At 40.2% G+C, this 26,794-nt stretch overlaps 1 protein-coding gene across 1 annotated transcript in view; it reads right to left on the reverse strand.

Moving 5' to 3' along the window:
• Positions 1-6,133: 6,133 nt before the first annotated feature.
• Positions 6,134-26,794, reverse strand: part of LOC134369421 (zinc finger protein 345-like) — a 29,461-nt gene continuing 8,800 nt past the window's right edge. The window contains exons 2-4 of the mRNA XM_063085891.1: positions 23,682-23,740; positions 10,469-10,595; positions 6,134-8,473 (exon numbers count right to left, since the gene is read on the reverse strand). Of these exons, the coding sequence (XP_062941961.1) occupies positions 6,231-8,473; positions 10,469-10,595; positions 23,682-23,740 (2,429 nt within the window). The 3' untranslated portion in view covers positions 6,134-6,230. The remainder of the gene's footprint in view (positions 8,474-10,468; positions 10,596-23,681; positions 23,741-26,794) is intronic.

Below are 26,794 nucleotides of genomic sequence, written 5' to 3' on the forward strand. Positions count from 1 at the left end.
GAGAATATCATGACAATTATAGATACACAAGCATCAAACACAGAAGCCCAACATTAAATGAAAATAATTAAGAAAGAAGTTAAGAGACAAGTAGACTATTCTATATAAATATTTGGAGAAGTTTAGGGCAACTTTCACTAATGGATAGAACAACTAGGCAAAGCACTGACAATGGTATCAGAGTCCTGGACAACATTATAAAGCAACTTCACTTTACAGATATGTATACATACAACACACAACCCAACAACAGAACACACATTCTGTTCAAGTGCACATGGAGGGATCCCAGAAAACACCATTTGCTAGGCCATAAAATAGCCTAACTAAATGTGAGGGTTGAAATCACAGAAAGCATGTTATCTGACTGCAATAGATTTAGATTGAAAATGATAAACTGAAGGATATTTCAGTAGTTCACAATTATGTAGAAATTAAACAACAAACTCCAAACAACCAGTAAGCCATAAAGTCACACACAAAACAATTAGAAACATTTTGAGACTGAAAACAAAAACATGACATACCAAAACTTATAAAGGGGTTAGAATAAATTTATAGCATAAATATCTATACTTTGAAAAGATCTGAAATCAAAAAGCTAACCTTCCAACTAAAAAACAAGAAAAAGAAAAATTAACCCCCTAAAGAACAGAAAAAAGAAAATAACACAGAGTGGATCATTATAAAGATATACTGGTGCTGTAGTTTCTGCCCACAGGTACTAGAGATTTGGGGACAGAAGGGTGCAAGTGGAAGTGACCTCTCTGCCCAACAGGGCCCTGCAACACCTGCAATCAGCCACACCTCAGGTTCTATGTTGGACTCCATTTTGTCTTACTTTTACCCCTCCTTGGGGCCTGGGTTTCCTCCCCTCACTAGGGCTCTGAGGACATATAAGGGGCCACTGCAGACTCTAGGAGGCTCCTTCAGTGAAAACAGCCTCTGGGGCTATTGCTAGGTCTGCAGACCTATGTGCAAGTAGAACCATGCACAAGGCCATACACAAGTGCAACTGGGATTTACTCTGTTGCCCCTCTTAGTGGGAAGATACAAACATAGCACTCCATCACTGCATATACAAACACAAGATATGCCTGAAGCACAGAGCACATGGTACATAATCATATCCATTATGTGGTCCCATTTAAAAATATGAGGAATAGGAATAAAGGATACATCTTCTTTCCAGACACTACTTCTCACTAAATAGAATATGATAAATACTACTGTTCATAGCCATTTAAATGATTGCAGGTTTAATCTCTTAATAGTTCTGCCCCTGATCTGTGCATTCTCATGGAAGTATTTCCATTCGACTCACTGACTGGCTCTGTGTTAGATTCAAACATTAGAAAAATTATATTTACTTGAGAGAGTTTTGTAATAATGGCCAATCAAATTTCCTACAAATCTCCTACATACAAGTCTAATACAACAGGAGAGTAGAAATAAAGTAAGAAGCAAAGTACTTTACGCAATAAATTTAACAAAATATAAAGAGGTGGCTTTTAACATCGAAAATTCTGAGGTAAGCCTTTCAGTCAAGATGGTCCCCAGAGTCACTCCGTCTGACAAATCAAACAATTTACAACAATTAAAAAGCAGTAACAGCCAAGCTGGGGCTGCTAGAGCTCAGGGGAAGAGGAGGAGAGACCTATGGAGTTCATGAAGGCAGGAGAATCCACAATGAGAGAAAGAAAGGATTGCTCCCACAATTTTGAGCCCCAGCCACTTTAAGGCTGGAGCTGGTGAACACAGAGCAAGACATGTCAAAAGCCACAGCTGTGCCCTTTGTATGAAGTTGCTTGAAAGTGTCAGGGGAGAAGGACTTCATGGTCCCCAGGCCAGCAAGACCACTAACAGGGTTTTTGTGGACCCATATACAAGTGAAAAGCCACAGACAACAGAAAAAAGTAACCACTCAGAGGCCAGTGAGTCATGACAAGGACCAGTGCATGGCCTGTCCTATGGGAAGTGTTTGGAGTGTGGGCAATTGGGGACATGGCCCACCAGGGGAACACTGGTGCACAGGATAGACAGCTGATCTGCTCCAATCAGCACAGGATCACTCAGTGTAGACTGGTCGGGAATACAGAATTGCTGGGGTTGAAGTTTGCTGAAAAGACTCAGGCCCAGACCAGAGTTTCCACACAACCCAGGTGAACCAGACCTCATGAGGTTGACCAGGAAGTACATACAAAGTCAACCATTAAAACATGATCTGCACAGAAAGCCTTCACCAGGGAATCAGCAACAAAGCAGAAATTTAGCTAAACCACAGGGCTCACATGCTGGTCCCCATGGGAAGTTCCCCCATTTTAGAAGCAAAGGACAACCCACTAATTCCAGTGCAGAGTTTAAGTGGTGGGAACAGTGAGTAATCCAACACCGAAGTGAAAGAAAAAACAAAATATCCACAGACCAGAGACAAAGTTTGATCTTTACTAGTAAAGGGCTAACACCACCAAAGAACACCTATAAAACCTAGAAGGACTGGAAGCCCCTGGGCTCCCAAGCCCAAGAGGTGGGAGGGCCTCGGGCCTCAGCCATGCCTACCCAACATCCACAACTAGCCCAGTGATGACAACTGAGCCTTCACAGGAAGCACCCTGGGCTCCTGAGCCAGGGCACTGAGGGGCCAAGGGCTTCAGCCACATGCCCCCAACATCTGCATCCAACCAAGCCACCACAAGAAGTGCCCTGGGCTCCTGAGATGGGGCTGTGGGGGACTAAAGGTCTCAACCACTACCACCCCTGACGTCCATAATGAGCCCAGTGATGACCACCGAGCTGCTACAGTAAGCACCTTGGGATTCTGAGCCAGGGCTGTGGGGTGCCAAAGGCTTCAGCCATATCCCCCCCAAAATCCAAGACCAGCCCAGTGATGACCACCAAGGAACTGCTGGTAGTGCCCTGGGATTCCAAGCTAAGATGGTGGAGGGCCAAGGGTCTTGGCTACATCCCCTAACATCTGCAGCCAGCCCAGTGATGACCATTGTGCCACCACAGGAAGTGTCCTGGTCTCCCAAGCTGGGGCAACGGGGAGCCAAGGGCCTCAGCCACATCCTCTGGCCATCAAAACCAGCCCAGTGACAACCAGTGAGGTGCTGTAGGAAGCACCCTAGGCTCCTGAGCTGGGGCAGTTGGGGACCAAGGGCTTGAGCCACATCCCCTGACATCTGCATCCAGCCCAGTGACAACCCAGCCATTGCTAGAAGCCCCCTGGCCTCCCTTGAAGGAGTGAGGCCACAGGATTTGATCATTCTCCACCTCATTCCCCCTCTTCCCACCCTATCACCCCTCACCCTTCTCCTCCCCAACTGCTCCACAATATCTTAAAATGAGGCATGGAGCCAGGGGAACCTGAACACAGCCATGACTATACAAGCAGCTGCCACTGTCTGGGCCCTGCCAGGGTCCAGAGGTCTGCAGATGGGGAAAGCTGAATCCAGCCAGAACTGGGAGAGCCACCACCACCACACTGGGCCACACTGGGATTCTAAGGCATGGAGTCAGGGGAAGTTGAACCCAGCCACAACCAGGTAAAGAGTATATCAAAAACACCATTTTCATGCAGGTAGCCCACACAGTCACAATTGCCCTGGCCACTGCAAAAGCAACTAGGCTCTATAGCAGCAGTCACAGCCACTGTGCAAATGATACCCCAGACTCTCAACCGCATTGACACAAGGAGAGACACCAGTTGAAACAAAACAACAACAAACACTCTCCACAAACATACTAATAATGGGAAGACTTGATCACACCTGTCTCAGTACTGGACAGATCTTCTATGCAACAAACCAACAGAGGATCAGTTAATCTATCAGATGGACAGAACAAATCTATGGTGACTAGAAGGGGGAGGGTAGAGATTGGATAAAGGGCATAAAGAATAAGTATGATTTGCAAAAATGAATAGGATAATAAAAAAATTCTGATGTAAGTCACACTATTATCCTATGTGTAGGTATTTCCTATCCATAGTTGTGCTGGCTTCTATGAGGATAAATTTTTAATAATACTTACATGCATAAATGCAGCATACTTGGGGATGTTTTGTGCATTGTAGGCTATATGGCAGCATCTCTGCCTTCTTTCCACTATACCTAACCATAACTTCCAGTTATAACAACAAAAATGTCTTCAGACATAGCCAAATGTCCCCTGGCAGGCAATATCACCACTCATATTTAACTGCTGTTAGATAGTCAAAACTTTAAAAATAGTTTTGATCCTACATTTATCAATTCTATTGGAAAATTTGCATTTACATTATGTAAATTGATAATTTTAATTTCAAATTTTCTGATATATGAAAGTGAGAGTTATGTTGAAAGCTTTGACACACTAAAGATATTGATGAAGATAAACTCATTGTCACTATTTGTGGGGCACACCTGGGGTCCTCCCGCAGACCCAGGAGAAGGAGCCGACAGGATTACCCCCGGTGTTGGGACCGAGGGATCTCGGGGAAAAATGAGCCAGCTGCCCGCCAACCCAGCCCCGTGAAAGAGACACTCAGACATGGCAGGGGTTCTGTCAGGGCAGTTCCACTTTATTGCCATTACACTGCAATTTATATAAGCAAGCAAGTAGGGGCTTTCCATGAACTAACCAATCAATTAAAGGATCACGTGGGCATGCATTTTGTACTAATATGTTGAGCATAGCAATCACACAGGGCTCATGAGTGCAGAAATACTGGAGGACCAATAAAAACCTTTTGGAGCTATCTTGGGTTACACCTCCCCTACTTCCCATGGGCGCCATCTTCATCCTCCACCCATAGGCACCATGTGGCTCACAGATAATGTTTGCTCCTAAAAATGGGCCCAACAACTATTCAATGAGAAGTCCCCACCTGTTAAGGTGTTCCATATGTATTGCATTGTTTCTCCCAATAATTGAATTTTCCCATAAGCAGACTTGGGTATAAAAGGTGACAATACAAGTTTTTTTTCTGTGTGAATATTCTCACATTTGAGAACTGGTAACTTCTCTCAGAAAGTTCATAGTCAGCACAGTGGGCTACTTGTGTTGTAACACAAAGAGATCACACATGAAATGGCCAGCCATAGTAAGCATTTCTTACATAAAGTATGAATAAAGAATTTCAGGATAGAGTTGGAAAGAACTATCATTTCTTCAATTCAGTCTGTCTCATTAAGCAATGGTGAATTTCTCCCACCTATGGCCCCTGACTCTACCCTAGGAGTCCTCTGCCCTTCAGTCCCAGAGAATGAGAAATCAGGGACAATTGCATTTTTTATTGCCTGGCCTAGAAGTAATGTTTATCACCTGTATCCATACTCCCCTGAACACAGCTAAACTATATGGTTCCACACACAATAATTAAAGGCTGAGATTACAGGCATGTGTAGAAGAGAAAAAAGGTGTTTTTAGAAAATACATACCCAGTCTAATCCATGCAGAATTTCTCCCTTGTACATTATCTCATACCTGATGCAGTGTGAGCTCTTTTTATTTTACTTTTCTTTCTGCCCCCCCACCCCCAGTGGTTGGCCAGTACAGGGACCCATAGTGTTATCAGCACTGTGCTCTAACCAACAATACGCTAACTATAGCCAGCCCTGTAACTGCTGGAAAAAGATGTTTTCAAAATTATTGACTCCCTTCTATATCTGAGGGTTGCACATCTGCTGATTCAACCACTTATAAAGATGAAAAGAAAAAAAACCAAAACTATAATACAAGTAAAAAACAACATGGTATAACAACTATTTACAAGGAATTCTTCTGTATTCAGTAACACAAGTATTCTACTTAAGATGTAAAGGACACAGAAAAAAGTTCACAGGTAATATTGAAACAGTACACCATTTACAGAAGGGCTTTCATCATTTGCAAGTGTTGGGCTCCTTGAACCACCCTCCAATACCAAGTGACAGTTGTGCATTTATAGGGCTGCTTCTTGGTGTGAGTTCTCTGATGAAACATGACGTGATTTATGGCAAAACATTCTCCCAGTCATTACATTAATTGGGATTTTCCCATGTGTGAATTTGTTCATGTCTATTACGATGAGTTAGGGTTAGTAAACTGTTTTCCCGCATTCCTTACGCTCACATAGTTACCCACCTATGCAAATTCTTTGATGGCTGCTGAGATGTGACTTTTGGTTAAAAGCTTTTCCACATTCTTTGCATTCGTATGGTTTCTCACCTGTGTGAGTTCTCTGATGAATGCTGAACTGTGACTTGTAGTTAAAAGCTTTTCCAGTCTTTACGTTCATATGCTTTCTCACCTGTGTGAGTTCTCTGATGAATGCTGAGGTTTGACTTTTGGTTAAAAGCTTTTCCACATTCTCTACATTCAAATGGTTTCTCCCCTGTGTGAATTCTCTCATGCTTCCTCATGTCTGACTTGTGGATAAAAGCTTTCCCACAGTCTTTACATTCATATGGTTTTTCACCTGTGTGAATTTTCTGATGCCTGCTGAGGTGAGACTTCTGGCTAAAAGCATTTCCACATTCTTTGCATTCATATGGTTTCTCACCTGTGTGAATTCTCTGATGAAAGCTGAGGTGTGACTTTTGGTTAAAAGTTTTTCCACATTCTTTACATTCATATGGTTTCTCACCTGTGTGAGTTCTCTGATGAGTGCGGAAGCGTGATTTTAGTCTAAAAGCTTTCCCACAGTCTTTACATTCATATGGCTTCTCACCTGTGTGAATTCTCTCATGCTGCCTGATCTCTGACTTGTGGGCAAAAGCTTTCCCACAGTCTTTACATTCATATGGTTTCTCACCTGTGTGAGTTCTCTGATGAATGCTTAAGTATGACTTTAGGCTAAAAGCTTTTCCACATTCTTTACATTCATATGGCTTCTCACCTGTATGAATTACTTCATGCCTGCTGAGGGCTGTCTTGTGGTTAAAAGCTTTTCCACATTCTTTGCATTCATACGGCTTCTCACCTGTGTGAGTTCTCTGATGAACACTGAGGTGTGACTTTTGGCTAAAAGCTTTTCCACATTCTCTACATTCATAGGGTTTTTCACCTGTGTGAATTCTCTCATGCTTCCTGAGGTCTGGCTTGTGGGTAAAAGCTTTCCCACAGTCTTTACATTTATATGGTTTCTCACCTGTGTGAGTTCTCTGATGAATGCTTAAGGATAACTTATGGCTAAAAGCTTTCCCACATTCTCTACATTCATATGGTTTCTCACCTGTGTGAATTCTCTCATGCTTCCTGAGGTCTGACTTGTGGGTAAAAGCTTTCCCACAGTCTTTACATTCATATGGTTTCTCACCTGTATGAGTTCTCTGATGAATGCTTAAGTATAACTTTCGGCTAAAAGCTTTTCCACATTCTCTACATTCATATGGTTTCTTGTGTGTGTGAATTCTCTCATGCCTGCTGAAATCTGACTTTTGGTTAAAAGCTTTTCCGCTTTCTTTACATTCACATGGTTTCTCACCTGCGTAAATTCTCTGATGACTGCTGCAGTGTGACTTCTGGAGAAAGGTTTTACCACAATTATTACCATAAAATGTTTTTTTATATTCTTTAGATGGCTTCTCACTTGTGTGAACTCTCTGATATACAGTGAGGGCTGACTCATGGTAGAAAAATTTTGGACATTTGTTACATCCATCTGGTATTACACCTGTATGAATTCTCTCAGGATGGCTAAGGAGTGAATTCTTGCATAAGCTTTTTCCACAGCTAATACTTCCATAGTACATTTCTCCTGTATGAGTTCCTTGATGCATTGTAAGGTCTGACTTTTGACAAAATTTTTTCTCTTGTTCATTACAACCACAAAGCTTCTCCTGCATAGGTCTTCTCTGATGTGAGGTAAGGTATAATTTCTTAACAAAAGATTTCTCACATTCAGTATACTTATTGTGTTTCTCTCCTGTGTGCATAATCTGATGTTTAGTGAGTTCAGACATTTTACAGAATATTTTCCCACATAAACCACATTGAAAAGTTTTCCTTTCTACCTGATTTATTTCTTGGACAATGACAGCTGACTTACCACAGACTTTCCCATATTCATTACACTTATAGGTGGTCTCATCCATATGAATCTTTTCATGTGTAAATGTTATTGGCTCTGTGCTGCAGGATTTCCCTTTTCCACCAGATTTTAAAAGCTGCTTCCCAGTCTGAATATTGGGATGCTGGCTAAGATGCTCATGATGTCTGGGAAGTTTTTCAGTTATATGATGGTCATCAGGTTTCTCTGCAGCAGGCATCTCATCAAGCTCTTTAGGAAGAAGTGCATTCTGACATATGTAAAACTCCTGATGTCTCTTTCCTGAATACTTTCCATTGTTTATAATCAGATTTAAAACATGATATGAATTCAAATAAAATGATTTTCCCAACACAACTCTCTCCTCAGCTGATGTGTTGCTGTTGCTGATTACAATTTGCTGGAAGCATCTACCATGACTTTCTTGGGTCCTCTCCATGAGGTCATCATCTATCTGGATATCTGAAATGAGAAAAAAATAACTAACAATGAACCATGCATAAGCACATCTCATTGACTGCTCAAATAAAGGTACAGGAGTGCCTTCCAATCCTAGTAACAAAAGATTTTATAAAGAAATCCATAATAAGTGTTGGTTTATGAAATTTTTTCTTACTGACAATGTAATATTGTACTAATATATTTTCTAATGTTATATCATGTTTTCTTTTACTTCTTTGTTCATCTTTAAATTTTAATATATGAGTAAATATTTGTTAAGAATTTTCATTATCTGCCTTCTTGTAGTTTTCAAATAAGCACCTTTCATTTATTTACACCATTTTCTCTGTTTCATTTTTACAACAATGGGTGTCTCCTGCTGCTATTTTCTCATTATTTCACTATGAAGATGGCTAGATTTTCCATCATCATCTACTGTCAGGTATAGAAGTGAGCCAATTTTTTATCAAATATGCAGGAAAATGGCTAAGGATAAGGATTTTGCATTCATGTTTATACGCTTTACACTCCTCCCTTAGAAAATGGATATAGGAATGTGGAAGTTTTTCAAAGAATAAAATATGCTTTTCTCCACCCTAAATAAAGATAGCTTTCTCCAAGTTTTTCATTTAACCTGACTTCCTCTGCTTCTCATAAACCATTAAAATAAAGGATACATCAGTTCTACAACCTAGACACCCATTTCTGTTCTAAAATATTCAGTTCTGCATCCAAGGCTATTCCCACCATCTTTGAAATATATTCTTTTGACTCCTTCTCGAATCAACATGTATTCTATTCCCAATTTCTGGTACATGGACCACCACTTGATAATTCATTTCTTGTGAAAGCTTTTGTTTTGTGCAAGAAAGTTTTGGTGGTCTTCTATTCTCATAAAATGACTGTCCTGCACATTTCCCGTTTTGGTTTTTTTTCTGAATGATTTTGACAAAGAAATCAGAAAAATGCTAACTTTGAACTCCATTCCCAATCAATAATCTTATTCTCTCAACATGGAACCCTTAGTTCACATGGTCTTAGCACCAAAATTCTTCTGGTTTTCCTTCAAAGTCTAGGACCACACTTTTCCATTCTCCCACACAGGGTTCTCCTCAGCTTCATGATTTTTGAGGTGGTGATGCAAGGCTCATAGCTATGCCTCTTTTCCTATTTCCTTAATGAACTGCTATGTGATTCCCTGCACTACTTTGGGACTCTGTGAAGAGTCCCCACCAGAACAAAGGCCTTCACCCAATGCAACCCCTTGAACTTGGAATGCTGAGCCTCCAGAACAGATTTGTAAGAAAAAGATTTTTTCTTTATAAATTACCCAGTTGCAGCTATTCTGTCAGAAACATCAGAAAACAGATACAGTATGAAAAAAAAGTACATGAGAATTGAAGAATAAGCACAACTGAAAATGTTAAGAAAGCAAATAGGAAAAATAAACGTCAAAGAAGAGAAATGTAGAAATTAGATTTAGGGTGCCTACAAAACAGATTCAGCCAAATGAAATACTGGAATGTACATGGGACGTGCCACCTTGGAGATTATGTAATACAGGATTGCAGGTGAGCCATCCTGAAGTCTGGGTCTAGGGGGAAAATTGATAGGAACAGCTGAACACTTCCAACATCTAATTAGCTTTACCTTTCTTGGCTTCTGCACTGTATGTGCTGACAAATCTTGCAGGATCTAGTTTAGGCATTCTTCTTTGTCCATGGCCCTGCTCCTTCTACCCTGACAATCACCTCAGCTTTGTTAATGCGGTATTCTGTTAATGGGAAGTAATGTAGGACTTTGTAAAACTGCTAAGTCTGATCTTTGGAAGAATGACAAAAGCTCAGCTTCAGATGTTGTGTAATAAAGAGGCCAATTTGAACCTCAGGAGAAAGAGAGCACATTTTCAAGAAATGTAATCTTACTAAAATATCATGAAACCCTATAAATGGTTCCTATATTTATGAATAAAAAAGAAACTGTTTCTCCTGAAAGTTACTGGGGAGTTTTACTCACTCAGTGACACCAGGTTGCTGTAGGTCTCCAACATCACATCCCTATACAAAGTCCTCTGAGCATCATTCAGGTCCTGCCACTCCTCCCAGGTGAAGTCCACAGCCACATCCTCAAATGATACCAAGTCCTAGAATGACAGATTGTTCTCAACTCAAGTCAACATTTCTGGGTCACAAAACAGAAATCTGGGAGTTCACATCTTTGTGTGTGTGTGTCGTATGTGTCTTATATAAGATGCCACTTTGTTGTACTCCATAGAATGGGAGGAAGAAAAATCAAAGGACAAATATCCTGGTACTCTACTAAGTTACCAATTAATAAAAATAATATTACAAAACTTAGTTTATATCTTAAGAAATATCCTTGTTGCTAGTGATAAAAATGTGAATAAAATTTTTCTGTTCCACAGAGAGTATAAACAGGCATGAAGACATAAGTATAAATACATACCTGAAATACTGTTAGATCAACAAATTTAAAAACAAGTTCAATATAGACTGGCATAAGAAAGAAACAGAAAATATAGCTTTACTTTGTATTCAGTTTGCACTTCATTAAAATGCCAAAGATGTTAAACTCTTCCATGTGAACTGCATGGTCTCATGAATATGAGGCAACAGCAAAAGCCCAGTCACATGAACACAAAGAACACACCCCACAGTAATGGAACTACACACAGCACCATGTCTGAGTGGATGATATTGGACAGCATAAGGGAAAAACAATATTGAAGCAACTGATTATAGAATGATTCTGCACTTAAAAATTGGACCTATTTCAAACAGTAAAACATTTTAGGTAGTTATTACTTTTTAAATACTTATGAACTAAAAGGACATTAAAAAGGCATTCCAAAATTTCCTTCCTATGTGCCAAAGGATTTCTTGTGTCCACAACAGGGTGTACACTGCAACTTTCTAGACCACAGGGAGCAAATAATGTGGTCCTGTAAGTACATATCTTTATTTGTATTTTAATAGTCATCCACTACAAAGAGAATGGAAAAGCTTTTAGGGAGAGTCAGAAGGAAAAAGAAAACAGGGTGACAGAAGACCAACTATATTACAACACAGAAAAATAAGCACACAGAAGAGAGACTTAACACTATAAAAAAGAAACGGAATGAAAAAGCAGAAACAGGATGTGGTAGTAATTTGCTGTGCAGAAATTAAAAAGAAGAGTTTTACTCTCAGGCTATCTACATAAGCACAACTAGTTAGGTCCTGGAACTGCAAAGCAAAGTTTGAAAAATGGGAGAAAAATATAAAGAGCAGAAGTGAAACAGAGTTGAATACATAATACTTGAAATATCTGTGGAAATGTCCAATTGACAACTGGATATATGATTCCAGCATTCAAGAGATAAAGTTAAGCTGACAACAAAGATTTGAAAAGTATCAAAATTTCCATGTTATTTGAAGACATCAGAGTGAATGAACCTAAGGTTGAAAGTAAAAAAAGAACAAGTACGGAACCTGCAGAAACACTTTATCTTTTTAAACATAGGATAGAGGGGAAGAAAAAGTGGCATTACATCATAATATAAGAGTTAGTTCTCTCAGAGGACATTTCTTAATGTGTATGTGCCTTACAATATATTATCAAACTACATGACACAAAACCTAATAGAACTTCAAGGAGAAATAGAAGAATCCATCATCAAAACTGGAGATTTCAACAACCTCTATAACAAATGAACCAATTCAGAAGAAAAAAACCATAAAAGACATAGTTAAACTGAATAACATGATATAGATATAATGGATATCTACACGGTACTTCTTCCAACAACAGAATAGACATTCTTCTCAAACTCACATAAAAAATCACTAAGACCATATTTAGATTCACATAACACACTTTAGGAAAATTGAAATAATAGCTATCATATAATATGTGCTCTCAGACCACAAAAGAATTAAAGAAGAAATTGGCAACAGAGCAATTAATACAAGATCCCTAAATAGAGTGGGATTAAACAATACACTCTAATACATGAACTAAAAAAACCCAGAAAATTAAAAATATTTTTAATAAACTAAAGTGAAAATGGGGCCGACCAGTTATCTCAGTTGGTTAGGGCACAGCCTTGTTATGCCAAGGTCAAGGACTTCGGTTCCCATATTGGACAGCCACCAGAAGAAAAAAAAAAGAAAAGAAAATGACACGAATATTCGTAGGATACAGAAATAACAGTGTTCTCACAAATTTTTATGACACTGGATGCGTACTTTAAAAAAAACACATCTAAAATCAATAATCTATTGATGGAGTTTGGATGTGTTATCCCCTCCAAAACTCATGTGGAAATTTGGTCTCCAATGTGGCAGTGTTGGAAACTGATTGAGTCAAGGAGAGGGATCCCTCATGAATGGATTGATGCTCTCCCTGGGGGAGGGGGATTAATGAGTGAGTTCTCGCTCTATTATTTCCTGCAAGAACTCTTTGCTTAAAAAGACCCTAGCACCTTTTCTCTCTCTCTCTTGCTTCCTCTTGCCATGTGATCTCCTTGTACCCACCAGCTGCCTGCCACTTTTCTGCCATGAGTAGAAGCAGCCTGAGGCCCGGGCCAGATGCAGCTGTTCTGGAATCATAAGCCAAATAAACCTCTTTCCTTTATAAATTACCCAGTCTCAGGTATTTGTTATAGCAACACAAAATAGACTAAAACAAAAAATTGGTACTGAAGAGTGGGGTGTTGCTAAACAGATACCTGAAAATGTGGACGCAGCTTTGGAACTGGGTGATGGGCAAAGGTTGGAGGAGTTTGGAAGACTCAGAAGAGAAAAGGACAAGGGAAAGATTGGCATGTCTTAGAGACTTATGTGGTGGTGAGCAGAATGCTGATAGAAATGTGGACAGTAAAGGCCATGCAGATGATGAGGTTTCCAATAGAAATGAAGAACTTATTGGGAACTGGACAAAAGATAACCCTTGCTACACCATAGCAAGGAACCTGGCTGCACTGTGTCCATGCCCTTGGACTTCATGGAAGTTAGAACTTAGGAGTTGTGAACCAGAACATTTGGCCAAAGAAATTTCTAAGCAGCGAAGCATTAAGGATGCCGCATGGCTACTTCTAACAGCCTACTCTGAGTTATGGCAGCAAAAGCATAATGTACAGCCAGAATTTAAAAGGGAAGCAGAGCATAAAGTTTTGGAAAATTTGCAACCTGGCCATGCAGTACAGAAGTGGAGAGCAGGAGAAAAATGCAAGGGTGAAGCTGATAAACTGTTTGCTAAACACATCGTCTTGGCAGTGAGGCAGCCAGATGCTAAGAACCAGGACAATGGAAAAAATGCCCTAAAAGCATTTGAGAAGTCTGGAAGGTTGCCCCACCCATCACAGGCCCCGAAGCCTAGAAAAACTGAGTTATCCTGAGGGACAGACCTGGGGCACAGCTGCCCTCAGGATCCTGCTCACTGCATCCCAGCAGCTCTAGCTGGAGCAGCCTCAAGTGTGGTTTGTGTAGCAGCCCTGGAGAGTAGAGGCCCAAAACCTTGGTGGCGTCCATTTTGTGTTAAGTCTGCAGGACAGCAGGAAATGCAAACAGTAGAGGTGTGGCAGCCTCCACCCAGATTCCACAGGATATATGGAAAAGCCTGGGGGCCAGGCAGAGACCTGCTGCAGGGGCAGAGCCACTGCTGAGGCCATCTACTAGAGCAATGCTGAGCAGGAAAGTGGGGTTGGAGTCCCCACAAGGGAAATGTCTCATAGAGCCAAGGCAGTGGGACGACCATGGAAACCCCAGACTTACGGAGCTACCAGGGTGGAACACCAGCCTGGAAAAGTTGCAGGCACCAGCACAGCCCACTGGGCTGCACCTCAGGGGCAGAACTGTGGGAATGAGGGTGCCTGATGCTTTGGGGGCCCAGATGCCCAATTGTGCCCAGGATGCAGGACTTGGAGTCAAAGAACATTATTTTGCAGCTTCAAGACATAATGTCTGCCCTGCTGGGTTTCAGACTTGTTTGGGGCCTGTTTTTCCTTTCTTTTGGCCTACTCTTCCCTTTTGGAATGGGAACATATCCCCAGTGTCTGTTCCACCATTGTATCTTGACAGTAGATAAATTTGGTTTTGTTTTTCAGGTTCACAGCTGGAAGAACTTTTGCTTTTGATCTCAGATGAGACTTTGGACTTTTAAGCTGGTGCTGGAGCAAGCTAAACCTTTTGGGAATGTTGGGATAGAATGATCGTATTTTGGATGTGAGAGTGACATGAGTTTTGGGGGGCCAGGGGCGGAATGGTGGAGGTTGGATGTGTTGTCTCCTCCAAAACTCAGGTGGAAATTTGATCTCCAATGTGACAGTGATGGAAACTGACTGAGTCATGGGGGTGGATCCCTCATGAATGGACTGATGCTCTCCCTGGGGGAGGGGGATTAATGAGTTCTAACTCTATTAGTTTACGCAAGAGCTCGTTGCTTAAAAAGACCCTGGAACCTTCTCTCTCTTGCTTTCTCTCTCTTGCTTCCTCTTGCCATGTGATCTGCTTGTACCCACCAGCTGCCTGCCACTTTTCTGCCATGAGTAGAAGCAGCCTGAGGCCCATGCCAGATGCAGCTGTCCCAGAATCATAACCCACATAAACCTCTTTCCTTTATAAATTATCCAGTCTCAGGTATTTCTGTTATAGCAACACCAAACGGACTAAAACATCTATATTTCCACCTTTGGAAACAAGGGGGGGAAAGCTAATTACATTGAAAGGAAGCAGAAGAAAATAAATAAAAACTAGAACAGAAATAAAATTGAAAATGAAAGTCTGGAGAAAAAATAAACATCTAAAAAGCTGATTCTTTAAAAAGATCAATAAAATTGATAAGCCTATAGCCAGGCTAACTAAAAAGATAATGAACACAAGACAGAAATTCCTAATATCAGAAATGAATGATAGGACATCACTACAGATCCTGTGGACATTAAACAAATAATAAATACTATGAACAACTCTGCACACATTTGACATCCTACAGTAAACAGATCAATTCCTTAAAAGACAGTTTACCAAAACTCACTCACACAAAAATACACAATGTGAATAGGCCTGTATCTATTATGAAAATTGCGAAAACAAATAATAATTTTCAAAACAGAAAGCACCTGGCCTACATGTGTTCACACAAGAGCTAAGGCCAACACTTAAGGAAATAAATATATCACCTTCCTACAATCTATTGCAGAGAATAGAAGATGAAGTACTTCCCAGTTCATTGGATGAAGACAGCATTATCTCAGTACCCAAACCAGACAAAGATATGAAAATAGAAAACTACAAACTGTTATCTCTCATGGACATATGTGCAAATAAGCTCAATAAAATATTAGCATACCTAATCCAACAATGTCTAAAGAGAATTATGCACCATGACACCAAGTGGTATTTATCCCAGGTAGGCAAGGGTGGTTCAACATATGAACATCAATTAATGTAACTGATAACATGAAAACACTAAGAAGAAAAAAAATCACATGATCACATCAATAGATGCAGAAAAAACATTTGAAAAACTACAGCATCGATTCATCATAAAAATTCTCAGTAAACTAGGAATAGAGGTGAACATCACAATTTGATAAGGATTATCTACAGGAAACTGCAGCTAACATCATCCTTAATGGTCAGAAACTTGAAGCTTTCCCAGATAAACAAGAGTAAAGCAAGAATGTATCCTCTCATGACTCCTTCAACATTATACTAAAAGTACTGAGTCGTGCAATAACACAAGGAAATAAAATAAAAGATTTACAGATAAGGAAATAAACAAATAAAATTGTCATTAGTTGCAGATGATATGATTATTTGCGTAAAATATGCTAGCAAATAAATAGAAAACCTCCTGGAATTAATTACTGATTACACAAAGGTTGCAGGATACAACATTAATATACAAAAGTCAATCACTTTTCTATACTCCAGCAATGACCAAGTAAAATTTAAAACAAAAAACACAATACTATTAAGATTAGGAAGTCAAACAATAGAAAAGAAAGTTGAAAATCATCTACCCCATAAGAAATTAACATCAAGAATACATTTCAAAAACACCTACAGCTAAACAACAAAACGAATAATCTGATTAAAAAATAAGCAAAGGGCTTCAGCAGACATTTCTATAAAGATGATATACCAATGTCTAACAAGTTCATGGAAAAATGCTTAACATCATTAATCACTAGAGAAATGCAAAACCACAATGAAATATCATTTCACACCCAATAGAAAATAGCAATTATTGCCAAAAATGGAAACTTAGTACACTTTATGTGAGTATGCAAAGTGGTGCAGCCCATATTAAAAAAAAAAAAAAAGTGCAGTATCTTCTCAAAAATTTAAAATAGAACTACCATAGTATTCATAAATCCAATTTTCGTGAATATGTCCAAAATAATTAATAGCAGAACCTCAAAAAGATATTTCCACACCTGCATTCACAGCAGCATTACTCAGAGAGTAATTCAGCCATGAATGAATGGATAAATAAAATGTTGTATATACATACAAAGAACTAATATCCAACCTTAAGAAAAAAGGAAATCTTGACATACGCTATAACATGAAACCCTGAGGACATTATACAAAGTGAAATAAGACACTCACAAAATGATAAGTATTGTATGGTCCAACTGATAAGAGTCAAATTGTTAGAAACACAAAGTAGAATGATACTTGCCAGAGGCTGGGAAAAGGGGGAAATTGGGAGTTGCCATTTAATGGGCAGAGTTTCAATTTTCCAAGATAAAAAACGTGTGGATATCTCTTGCACAACAGTGTCAATATACTTAAAACTACATAAAGGCTAAGAAATGATTCAAATGGTAAATTTTATGCTATATACTTTTTACCAAAATTAAAAATAAGCTATTTTAAAAGCCAATAGCTGAATCAAAATAAAATATTTTTAAAGAATTAAATAATTGGGGCCGGCCCGTGGCTCACTCGGTAGAGTGCGGTGCTGATAACACAAAGGCCACGGGTTCGGATCCTATATAGGGATGGCCGGTTTGCTAACTGGCTGAGCGTGGTGCTGACAACACCAAGCCAAGGGTTGAGATCCCCTTACCGGTCATCTTTATTTATTTTATTTTATTTTATTCATTTATTTTTATTATTATTTTTTTAAAAAGATGACCGGTAAGGGGATCTTAACCCTTGATTTGGTGTTGTCAGCACCACGCTCAGCCAGTGAGCGAACCGGCCATCCGTATATGGGATCCGAACCCGGGGCCTTGGTGTTATCAGCACCGCACTCTCCTGAGTGAGCCACGGGCCGGCCCACTGGTCATCTTAAAAAAAAAAAAAAAGAATTAAATAATTGATAACAAGTTAGAAAGTAAAAAGCAGAGGATTAAAAGGCAGATGAGGCAAATACAAATAGAAAATAGTAAAACAGCACACAAACATTAACAATAATTAGTTTAAATGGAATTGCATTAAATATACTACTTAAGGCAAAGACTGTCAGATTGATAGGAAAGTAAGACCCAACAATAAGTTGTCCAGATAACTATACTTTAAATACAAAGAAACAGACTAAAAGTAAAATAATGAAAACATATCTACCATAGCAACACAAATTATGAAAATCTTAAGTGGAAATATTGATACCAGCAAAAGAATCTTCAAGACAAATTATATTGCTAGCAATAAATGTAACACTGAAGGCTGTGGGCCGCACTACCACCTCCCATAACATGGAAAATGGAAAGGGTATCTCACCATCTCAGGGTGTGCCAAAGGAGACTTTTGGGCAGAAAAGGAAAAATGCTACTTTGCCCCCTCTCTCTGTCAGTGGGAAAATAAAAGGATGTTCAATTTTCAAACAGAATTTAGAGAAAATATGAAGGAGCCAGGACTTGCTGAGTTTGAAATAAAATTATATTTCCACCCATTTTTCCCAGAAAAATATTTTCAAACAGTTTTGTGGCAAGGATCAAATCCATGGTTTTCCAAAAAGGATTAAAGACCAAAAACATTTCTAGCTTCCTAAGTACCTTAGGATCTGACACATAGATAGTGCCTAGTAAAAAAATAAAACTTCTAAGGAAATAGCCACCTTGGAGAGAAGGGGAGGTCAGAGAACAAAGGGCCTGACTCAGAATGTGTGGGGGTAGCATGGATCTAATGGATTTTGGCAGAATGGAAACCCATGTTTTTATGGCAGTGAATACACCAGATAATTTCCTGTGTCAAAAGGCCAGAGTCAGAAAAAAGTTTAAAAAGAAGGATGTTGGATCCTCCAACATATAATAACCAAAAATAGGTAAAGAAAGTCAGTCAACTGCAAACCCAGCTCTTCAAGGAAGAGATTGACAGAGAATGGGGAGAGCCCAAAGGACACAGTGAAGAGGCACAAAGCATCCTCTCCAGGGACAGGACTGGGCCCTAATGAAACACTAAAGCAGGTGCCTGAGGGGAATAAGTAACTCTCAGACCAGTGCCCTCAGGGTGCTGCCCCTTTTCACCAACCCTGTCTGAAGAAAAGTGCACACATGGTCATGCCTGTCTGTTCACTGTAAGCTGGATGTGTGTTAAAAAGATGACAGGACACTGGCACTTATTTAGTTTGGCTTTTTGTCAACTGCACGGTGGCAGAATATTTCTAGGGCTCTTGAGAGGGGCAAAGTATATTTTGCATGCAGTACAAATTTATGGTCAGAGAGCAGACTGTGGTCTATTAAACAGTGCTGCAAAGTCTTGCTATTCCTCTTATTGACAGGTGGAATCTAATTGCCTTCCCCTTGAATCAAGTCTGGTCTTAGTGATGTGCTTGACTAAGAGAATACATTGGAAGAGATGCTTTGGTATCTGAGTGGAGATAACAAGAATCCTTGCGGCTTCTGCCTGGGCCTCTTGGACACTTGCTCTGGCAGAAGCCAGACAAACCTGACTACCCTGAGAATGCCACTCTGTGGGGAAGTCCAACATGGCCACAAAGAGAGGGCTGGATATCTGCTCAGTGTCCCCAGCCACTAGAGTTTTTCCAGCTCAGAGCAGAGACACTGTGTAGCATCAAACCCAAACCGCCCTGTCCAGTTTACTGACCCAAAACATTGTGACATGTAATAAGAAGATGTTCTTATTTTAAGCCATGAAGTTTTGTGATACTTTGTTGCACAGGAGATCACTGGAACACCAAAAAAGTTATTAGAGACCTTCGGTAGTACTTTGATTTGAAACATGAAGAGTGTGGGTTCACACTGAATATTAGATTCAAAACAAAGAGTGAAACCATTTCACATCTTATATTAGGTCTCAAACTACAATTGTGAATGTAAATGTTCAGTTAACTGGTTTGTCAATTTTTATTCTTAACTAGCTGTTAGCTACAGTTCTACTTTAAAAACATACTGATGATTTATGCACACATCCATTTTTCTCATTTTTAAGTAATTACCTGAAATAGGAGAAGAATAAGACAATCTATAACAAAGTTTAAAAACATGATGGGTCTTATTTAACTGCAAACAGGTAACTGTATATTAATAAAAACTACAAATAGGATCTGCGTTTGGCAGAGGGCAACTGAGTTGAAGGGGTTCCCGGAAGCGGGTGAGGAATCTCCACCTCCACCAATCCCAACTATGCAGTTGCTGCACAGGAGGCATATGACCTCAGCTGAACAAACCTGAAAGCCTGGGATTTTTCAAACTGGGCTTGAAAAAGAAAGTGTGCACAGAGCGGTGAGATGTCTGGCTAGGGAGGTGGAGACTCAACAGAAACCACACACCCTGTGGGGTCACCACTGCATGATCCAACAGCCCAGGCCAGAGCGCACGGAACAGGGAGAAGTCCTGCATGGGAAGTGGAAGCTCAGCAGAGACCACACAAACTGCGGTACCACCCTGTGATCCAGCAGCCCAGCAGAGTCCAAGCTGACCAGAGAGGTGGCTCCCCGGAGAGGCCCAAGACCTGAGGCAACCACACACACAAGGCACTAGAGGCCAACTGAGCAGTCATGGACGTAGCCATACCAAATTGGCAACCACAGCAACATCTTAGTTACTCAATAGTCTCAAACCGGTGGACTGTGAAACCCCCTGCCACAATGAATAAACATCAAAAAAAAGATACCAAAAATACAAAAAATCAAGAAAGTACACCACCAAAAGTTAATAAATCTCAAACTCTAGATCCTATACAACAAGAAGCCCTTGAAATGACTGAAAAGGATGGAAAGAACTATCCAGACATTTATATGGAATAATAAAGGACTATGTGTAGCCAAAGCAATGCTGAGCAAAAAAAATAAAGCTGGAGGCATAACACTACCCGACTTTAAGCTATACTACAAAGCTATAATAACCAAAACAGTATGGTACTGGCATAAAAACAGACACACTGCTCAATGGAATAGAATAGAGAATCCAGAAATCAACCCACACACTTACTGCCATCTGATCTTTGACAAAGGCACCAAGCCTATTCACTGGGGAAGGGACTGCCTCTTCAGCAAACGGTGCTGGGATGACTGGATATCCATATGCAGGAGAATGAAACTAGACCCATACCTCTCACCATATACTAAAATCAACTCAAAATGGATTAAGGATTTAAATATACACCCTGAAACAATAAAACTTCTTAAAGAAAACATAGGAGAAACACTTCAGGAAATAAGACTGGACACAGACTTCATGAATACGACCCCAAAAGCATGGGCAACCAAAGGAAAAATAAACAAATGGGATTATATCAAACTAAAAAGCTTCTGCACAGCAAAATAAACAATTAACAGAGTTAAAAGACAACCAACAGAGTGGGAGAAAATATTTGCAAAATATACATCTGACAAAGGATTAATATCCAGAATATATAAGGAACTCAAACAACTTTACAAGAAAAAAACAAGCAACCCAATTAAAAAATGGGCAAAAGAGCTAAGTAGGCTTTTCTCTAAGGAAGATATACAAATGGCCAACAGACATATGAACAAATGCTCAACATCACTCAGCATCCGGGAAATGCAAATCAAAACCACACTGAGATACCATCTAACCCCAGTTAGGATGGCTAAAATCCAAAAGACTCTGAACGATAAATGCTGGTGAGGTTGCGGAGAAAAAGGAACTCTCATACATTGTTGGTGGGACTGCAAAATGGTGCAGCCTCTATGGAAAATGGTATGGAGGTTCCTCAAACAATTGCAGATAGATCTACCATATGACCCAGCTATCCCACTGCAGGGATATACCCAGAGGAATAGAAATCATCAAGTCGAAGGTATACCACCCCAATGTTCATCGCAGCACTCTTTACAATAGCCAAGAGTTGGAACCAGCCCAAATGTCCATCATCGGATGAGTGGATATGGAAAATGTGGTACATCTACACAATGGAATACTACTCAGCTATAAAAACGAATGAAATACTGCCATTTACAACAACATGGATGAACCTTGAGAGAATTATATTAAGTGAAATGAGTCAGGCACAGAAAGAAAAATACCACATGTTCTCACTTATTGGTGGGAGCTAAAAATTAATATATAAATTCACACACACACACGCACACACACACACAAAAAAAACCGGGGGGGGGGAGAAGATATAACAACCACAATTACTTGAAGTTGATACGACAAGCAAACAGAAAGGACATTGTTGGGGGGGAAGAGGGAGGAGGGAGGGAGGTTTTGGTAAGGGGCAACAATAATCAACCCCAATGTATATCGACAAAATAAAAGTTAAAAAAAATAAAATTAAAACATAAAAATAAAAAAACTACAAATAGAATCACTGATGTAAATTTATAGAAGCAAAAGTAGACATTATGAAAATTTGTACTTTGTTTTTATTATTTCATGTCTTTTTACTGACTGTTGTTCAAACATTTCCCAGTCACTCATAAAGTATTTTTCTCCCGGGACTCCTAAAGATGTCACCACAGGTGCTGGCTAGCATAGGTCACCAGGGATTGAACCTCATAGCCCAGGAAGCATTACCTTCAGGTTTTTACAAGAATGATATTTCAAGCAGAACAAAGTTACTGTCTTTATGAGTACAAACATCTCCCCCTACACTGACAGTGTATATAGAAATTAGAATAAAATGAATAGACCAAACAAACAAAAGTAGCAGGAAGTAAGACAAGATTAGACCCAAGAAACAGGGAGGAGTCCAGGAGAAATTTCATTTTGGTGGCTTGTGTCAGTAGTGGGGCGGTAGTGATAACACATAGAAGAGGAGGAAGTGGTTTTAATTTTAGATTTGTTGACATTGAGGTGATGTTTTGTTTTGTTTTTTCTGGCACCTGGCTGGTGCAGAGATCTTAACCCTTGGCTTTGGTGTTAAAACACCATGACCTAAACAACTGAGCTAACAAGCCAGCCCCTTGAAGTGCATTTTGAACAGCTACAAACAAGCATCCAACAGAGTTCAACCTATGATCAAAAGACTAGGGAAGAAGCACAACCTGGAGAGAAAGAGGAGTACAAACTACAGAGGACTGAATCAGTGAGAAAGAATTTCAAATGAGAAGAATAGGGCCCAGGATGAAGCACTTTGATAAGCTATGTTATAAAGAAGAAGAATTCAGGAGAAAAGAGCAAAAACCATCAGTGAAGTCATGAGAGAAACTAATAAACTAACACAGAGGACTTTCCAGGAGAATATCATGAACAGTAGTTCAAAATGTAGCAGAAGACTCATGTGAGAAAAAGACTAGAGAATAGTCATTGGATTTGAGTATAACTTAGGTTATAATTCTAGGTTTTGCCTATGAATCTAGTACAGCCTTCCAAAGCCATGTGGAACTAGATTTTAGAAACTTTATAAAAAGCTTACTAAGCAACTTGTGCCTTAGAAGTAGGTATCTATTTCCACTGTGGAAAGTGAGAAATGTTTATTTCCAGGCCAGCAGTGAAAAACTCTATAACACTGCTGGTGCTGCAGAATTTGGTGCCAACAAGTCTTCACATCCCAGGAGAATTTGGCAGATTCTCTTCTCAGGTTCCATTCCAATCATGTAAACAAGATGTCTGCCTGTTTTCTATGACATCACGAAGACCAGAGAAAAATTTTTATTCAACTTAGGTGACTCTGAGGTCTTACAAACTGCTATATCTACATGCCAACTTTATCTTTTGAATGTATATTTCTTTTAAGTTGAGTTTTACTCACATGTATTTTTCAATTTTAATTTATGCATGACATAAAGCTCATATAATACAATAGAAAAAGACTGAGTAATAAATAACAAAAAAACTCACCAGAGATTTACTCATCTTTTGTTGCTCTTGTAAACCCATAGCGCACTCTGGCAGCATAGCTGGGAGAAAAGAGAATGGATTGGATTAAGGAGAGAACTGCTGTGGCTCTACATTCTCCTTCCCAAAACTCTACTTATTAGCTGAAAAAGACAAACAAAAAGCCTTCCTGTGAGAGAACAGTCCTTCACACCTCAATAAGGGGCAACAAGACCCCATTAAAGATGTGGCTACAAGTACATTAATGGCTACACATTACACATACAATTTATTTTGGGGTCAATGAAAACATAGATAGCCTACTGACTCAGCATGACTCAATATTACCTAAACATATAACTTAATAACTTAAACCAAAGAAAAACACATTGTGGCATCACTAGAATTAGTGTTGTAGAAATCATTTGGCTGTATTAACTGTTACCCTATTAATGTAGTAAGTTCACACGTGACTCCAAAAAAGTGTTTCCATTACAACACATCTTCCTTTTATGTACCTAAATGTCTGGATATTGTACATCTTGTAACCCAGCACATGTTGCTCATGATTATACAGGTAAACAAGTTACACATAATGTATATTTCTTCTGGTACACTGATCTCCCTGTACCCAAGCCCTCATATAGCATGCTCTGACAATGAACTAGTCTTTGTCATGTGACCTGCTTTGGACACTGGTATGTTAGAAAATGTCATGCAAACACAGGTTTGAAAAGTACTGGCCATTGGTGCTTGCCTCTTAAACACAGTCATACTGTAAAGAAGGCTGGGGAGACACAGGGCCCAGAGCCAAGGATCAGCACAAGCCACAGGACATGTGAGTAAAGCCATCTTTAACCAAACAGCCTCAGTCAAGATACCAGGTGACTAAATCCACAGTTGTAATCAAGGGAACACTAGAATGAGAACTGCCCAGCTAAATGCACCCCAAGATGTAGATCCATAGAACTTCAGAAAAAATAAGATGGCTGGGTTTTAAGCCATTGAGGTTTGACTTGTTTCTTACATAGCAAACACTGAATGATACACCTAAGTCCCCCAAACTCAAAACATATTTAACAAAATTATGTGGGGGAGAAAATCTTAAATTACAAGTCAAATACATTCAATATACCTTCACAACCACAGGTAGAAGTTTTGAAAAATCACAATGAATGTTAACCACATATATTGTTATAAAAAAATTGTAACTCTAACCTGCATCATTGCCTATATAGCCTTAGCCTGCACAAATTGTAACAGAAAAGTAACAGAGAAATATGACCTAGCTTTAACCTGCACAAATTATTCCTGTAAGCACTTACTAAAAACGGGGAAAGCATATCTAAAGGTATTTTAAGTGAAGCAGCTTTTAAGAGGTCAGGCAGAAGTCAAGGCAGAACCAGGCACACATTCCAGGAGACAGCCAGTCCCAAGGACAGAACCAGCCCCCCCTTATCCTCTGAACACCTGGCTGGACCAGGGAAGATAAACATGTAACATCTTTAATCGGGGTGCTAGCAGTGCGGGCCTGTTGAGTCTAACCATAAATCTCAAGGCGCCATGGCTAATTAACAACTCAGCCTGTTATGAAAATCTGTCTAAAATAAACTGTATAAAAAGCCTTGGTATTGTAAGTTCGGGGCCGCGCGACCCAGCATGCTGAAATAAACACCTTTTGCTTGATTGCAGCGGACTCTTGTCTCATGGTCTTTCTGAAGCAAGCTACTCCAGCGTGTGTGGGATTTGTGCCTAGTGCACGGGCCTTACATCTTGGGGGCTCATCCAGGATTTTGCTCGCTCTCCCTGGGACCAGAGACTAGAGGATGGAGGATCACTTGAGTAGGTACCGCGGTTGTCTGTCTAACTGTTTCTGTCTGTTTCCTTCACTGTCTGCTGTGAGTTGTCTGTTGTCATTTGGTTATGGTGATTCAAAGAAGTAATCACCAGTACGATTTTTGATTTCTGGGGCTCCGTAGGGGAGCCATCTGTAGTGGTTAAGCAGTGGGGCAGACGTGCCGGCACGCCACAGCCACAGGAGTTCTGGAGGATGCTCCAAATTCCTCTGTAGGAGACTGAGACTCCTTCCGAGTATTCTGATAATCTGGTGTTAGCAGTGCTTGTGGCAGGGGTGCATCGGTGTTTTGTTTATTGTCTGTCTGGTTGTGTGTGCTCGTGGCAGGGGCACATCGGTGTTTTGTTTCTTGTCTGTCTGGTTGTGTGTGTGTGAACTGATGAGTTTCTGGGGCGACATGGGGCAAACTGTCTCAACCCCTTTGAGTCTGACTTTGAAACACTGGACTGATGTGAAATCCAGAGCTGATGGTTTGTCTGTGCCAATTAGAAAGAATAAATGGGTAACACTTTGTTCTGAGGAGTGGCTGGCTTTCCAACTCGGATGGCCTGCGGGATGTGCCTTCTCTCTGCTGCTGATCACGGCAGTGAAAAGGAAAATTTTCAATTCTGAACATCTCCCACAACAGACATTTTATATTACTGTCTGGGAAGACTTAGTCACAGATCCTCCTTCCTGGGTTTGTCCCTTTGTTCCTTTAACAGGTCCAACGGCTGTGTTTACTCTCCGAGGAGCAAAAAAGAAACCAGAGATATTGCCGTCCACCGACCCAGACTGGCTTCTTTCTGACCCCCCTCCCCACCCTCCTCCTTTCAGATCGCAGGCAGCCCGACCATCTGCTCCATCGGAGGAAGGCCCACCAGAGAATGAAGCAGAGGGGAGGCCTGCTCAAGGGACATGCAGTAAACGAGTAGCCCCTCCAGATGCTGTTCCTATTTTCTCCCTGCGGGCTTACGGCCCCCCTGATGAAGAAGGCAATCAGCCCTTACAGTATTGGCTTTTCTCTTCCTCTGATCTTTACAATTGGAAATCTCAGAATCTCCCTTTCTCTGAAAACTCTCAAGGTCTCACTAACCTTGTAGAATCTCTCCTCTTTACTCATCAGCCCACCTGGGATGATTGCCAGCAGCTTCTACAGGTCCTGTTCACCACAGAGGAGAGACAACAAATTCTCCTTGAGGCTTGAAAGAATGTGCCAGGGGCTAATGGGCGACCCACTCTCCTTCCTGATGTTATAGATGCAGGGTTCCAGTTGATCAGACCAAACTGGGACTTCAATTCA

This window comes from Cynocephalus volans, chromosome 2 (assembly GCF_027409185.1).
Source record: "Cynocephalus volans isolate mCynVol1 chromosome 2, mCynVol1.pri, whole genome shotgun sequence".
Taxonomy (NCBI): domain Eukaryota; kingdom Metazoa; phylum Chordata; class Mammalia; order Dermoptera; family Cynocephalidae; genus Cynocephalus; species Cynocephalus volans.